The 2,315-nt window shown below is 49.2% G+C and overlaps 1 protein-coding gene across 1 annotated transcript; it reads left to right on the top strand.

Moving 5' to 3' along the window:
• The first annotated feature begins 966 nt into the window (after positions 1 to 966).
• On the top strand, positions 967 to 1,125 carry CHD9NB (CHD9 neighbor). Its single transcript, XM_075537558.1, has one exon. The coding sequence runs from the start codon at positions 967 to 969 to the stop codon at positions 1,123 to 1,125; it is 159 nt and encodes a 52-aa protein (XP_075393673.1).
• Positions 1,126 to 2,315: the final 1,190 nt, after the last annotated feature.

Below are 2,315 nucleotides of genomic sequence, written 5' to 3'. Positions count from 1 at the left end.
ACTTCAAATCTCAGAATATCTACTTAAATGTGAAATCTCTCTTTGCTTCAGTCAAATGAAGAAGAAACAAGAACCCTCACATCACAGAGGTAAGGATGGCGAGCGAGCTTTTGTCTCACGTGCTTTGGACATGTTGTGAGGGGAGACCAGCCCCTGGAGAAGGACATTGTGCTTGGTAAAGGAGAGGGGCAGCGACAAAGAGGCAAGTTCTCCTCAAGATAAATTGATGCAGTGGCTGCTCCCGTGGGCTCAAACACCACCACAATGGTAAGAATGGCACAGGACCAGTGAGTGTTTCCATCTCTTGTTCCTAGGGTCGCCATGAGTTGGAACTTGCTCAATAGCACCTAACAACAGCAACAAGAGAACGGGCCCAGCGGCTGAATAAGATATATGAATATAAGCAAAGTCACATCTCACATTTGCTAGCATTTGTTTGTTCTGCGGTTGAGTAACCCCTGGGGTTTCAGACTTCCCTGTTCTTCCATCCTGAGCAGAGTTGCCCTTGTAACCTATGGGGCAGCCTTCAAGCAGGAGGCGTGGGGGGCTGGAACTGAATGGGGCACTGGGGCATGGAATTAGGCCACAGCTCGTTGCTTAGTGACGGGGTTTTCTTTGCTCATGAAGAAGGGGCCTGGTGTTTACAGGTAACTAGGTGTATGTGAGAGATGTGTAAAGAAGTTAAAGACTAAACAAACGGGAATTCTTCAGGTGGAATATTCCAGTGGGGTTGAAGACAGACTGGCTTAACCGGGAAGGGCAACACTTCAGGCCCTGCCCACCACACAGAGAGCCCTCATTATGCAGATTACACTTGGCAGCTCTCTGCGACCATGGAAACTAGCTCTTTTTACAACAAAGCTAGGTGGAAGGCTTATTTACCTCTGGCATTAAGCACGGGCAGGACACACAGACCATCTTCCCTCAGAACGACCAAGGGCGCTGGCCCGGCTGCATCCGGCAGAGATGGGGTGTCGCTCCAGTAAGAGCACCCAGGTGGTGGGTGAGTCTAAGAAGCCCAGTGAGGATCCTGTGGGTAAAGGGCCAGATCAGGAGACTGGCACCGAGGCTGCAGATGGCAAGGACACCCCACGGAAGGAGGACGCCCCTGAGCCGAAGAGCTGAGATGCTGTTCTCTAGACCTGGAATCTTCCTTCCTGCCTGCCTGGAACTGCCTTTGCCTGAGGACACCTTGATGAGCCCCGAATCGATGCTCGAGAACGCCCCCTCTTTGGGATTCAGGCTCCCGAATCACGTCAGCACCCTTTGCCCCTTGTGGAGGGGTGGGGGAGACGGCAAGGAGTTCAATTTGCCCAGCACTCTGATGGAGAGGGCACAAGAAGTCTTTACACGTCATGGGACTTTTCCACGGCTTCCAGAATCGGGCCAGCTTTTTCGAGTTCCGGTTAAGTCTGTTGCTGAGCTGTGGATGTAACTCTCATGGGCCTCATTTGTCCGAACTCTGCGGCCATAAAGTTGGTTGGGGTGTGTCTCCATTTGCCCTCTCCTTTTCTATCTCCTCTCTTCTTCCCGAGTAGCTAGCTGAACGGCATCATCCCTGACAGGAAGGTTTTGCATTTGGCTCACTCTGTACTGTATGAATAATTTAATATTTAACTTGGAGAATTGTTAATGAATTATGGGAACAATCAGAATCAGGCTGTGATCACATAATGGGAGGCAAAAAGGCCTTGATCGTCTCGTAAGTGGAGCTGTGAGCTTGGTGGGAAGGCACGAGGAAGGATGCTTGCTTCTGGTTTTTCCCCAAATCCCCAGATACATGTCACTCTGCTAATAGTCATGTGTCTCCGCAGATCAAAAGCCTGTCAATTTGAACTCTCGAGCATTTTGAGTTCTCTGTATTCAGCCTTCAAAAATATTTCACTATTTACTAACATGTCTGTCAGGCTTTTGAGAGGCTGTATGTGTTTTGTTTTTCATTTGACTCAAAAATATTTTAATTGGACATCAAGTAGACATGTTTGCAAATAAATGATGACACACACATTTGAAGGACAAGGGTGAGGATCAGATTGGAGAATGGGGCGAGGGGGAGGGCGGGTGTGATTTTGTAGAATAGAAGTGAGAAGTTGGGAACCTTTTCCATGTGCCAGGCACCCTGCTGAGAAGCTGCGATGGATGGCTTAATTTAACCTGCACGACCGCTCCGATTTTAAAGATGAAGAAACTGAGATATGGAGAGGTTCAGTAACTCGCTTGTGTGTGGCTAGCCAGGTAGGAGCAGACCCCACGTTTGAACCCCAGCTGTGTGACTCCTGAGCACACTACAGAGCGCTGTTTAAAGCAGGATCTTT

This window comes from Tenrec ecaudatus, chromosome 18, assembly GCF_050624435.1.
Source record: "Tenrec ecaudatus isolate mTenEca1 chromosome 18, mTenEca1.hap1, whole genome shotgun sequence".
Lineage (NCBI taxonomy): Eukaryota > Metazoa > Chordata > Mammalia > Afrosoricida > Tenrecidae > Tenrec > Tenrec ecaudatus.
This window is presented reverse-complemented; position numbering and strand designations above follow the sequence as displayed.

Bases quoted from the DNA above. Each gene is read 5' to 3' on its own strand.
- CHD9NB (XM_075537558.1), top strand. From the start codon at position 967: ATGGGGTGTCGCTCCAGTAAGAGCACCCAGGTGGTGGGTGAGTCTAAG.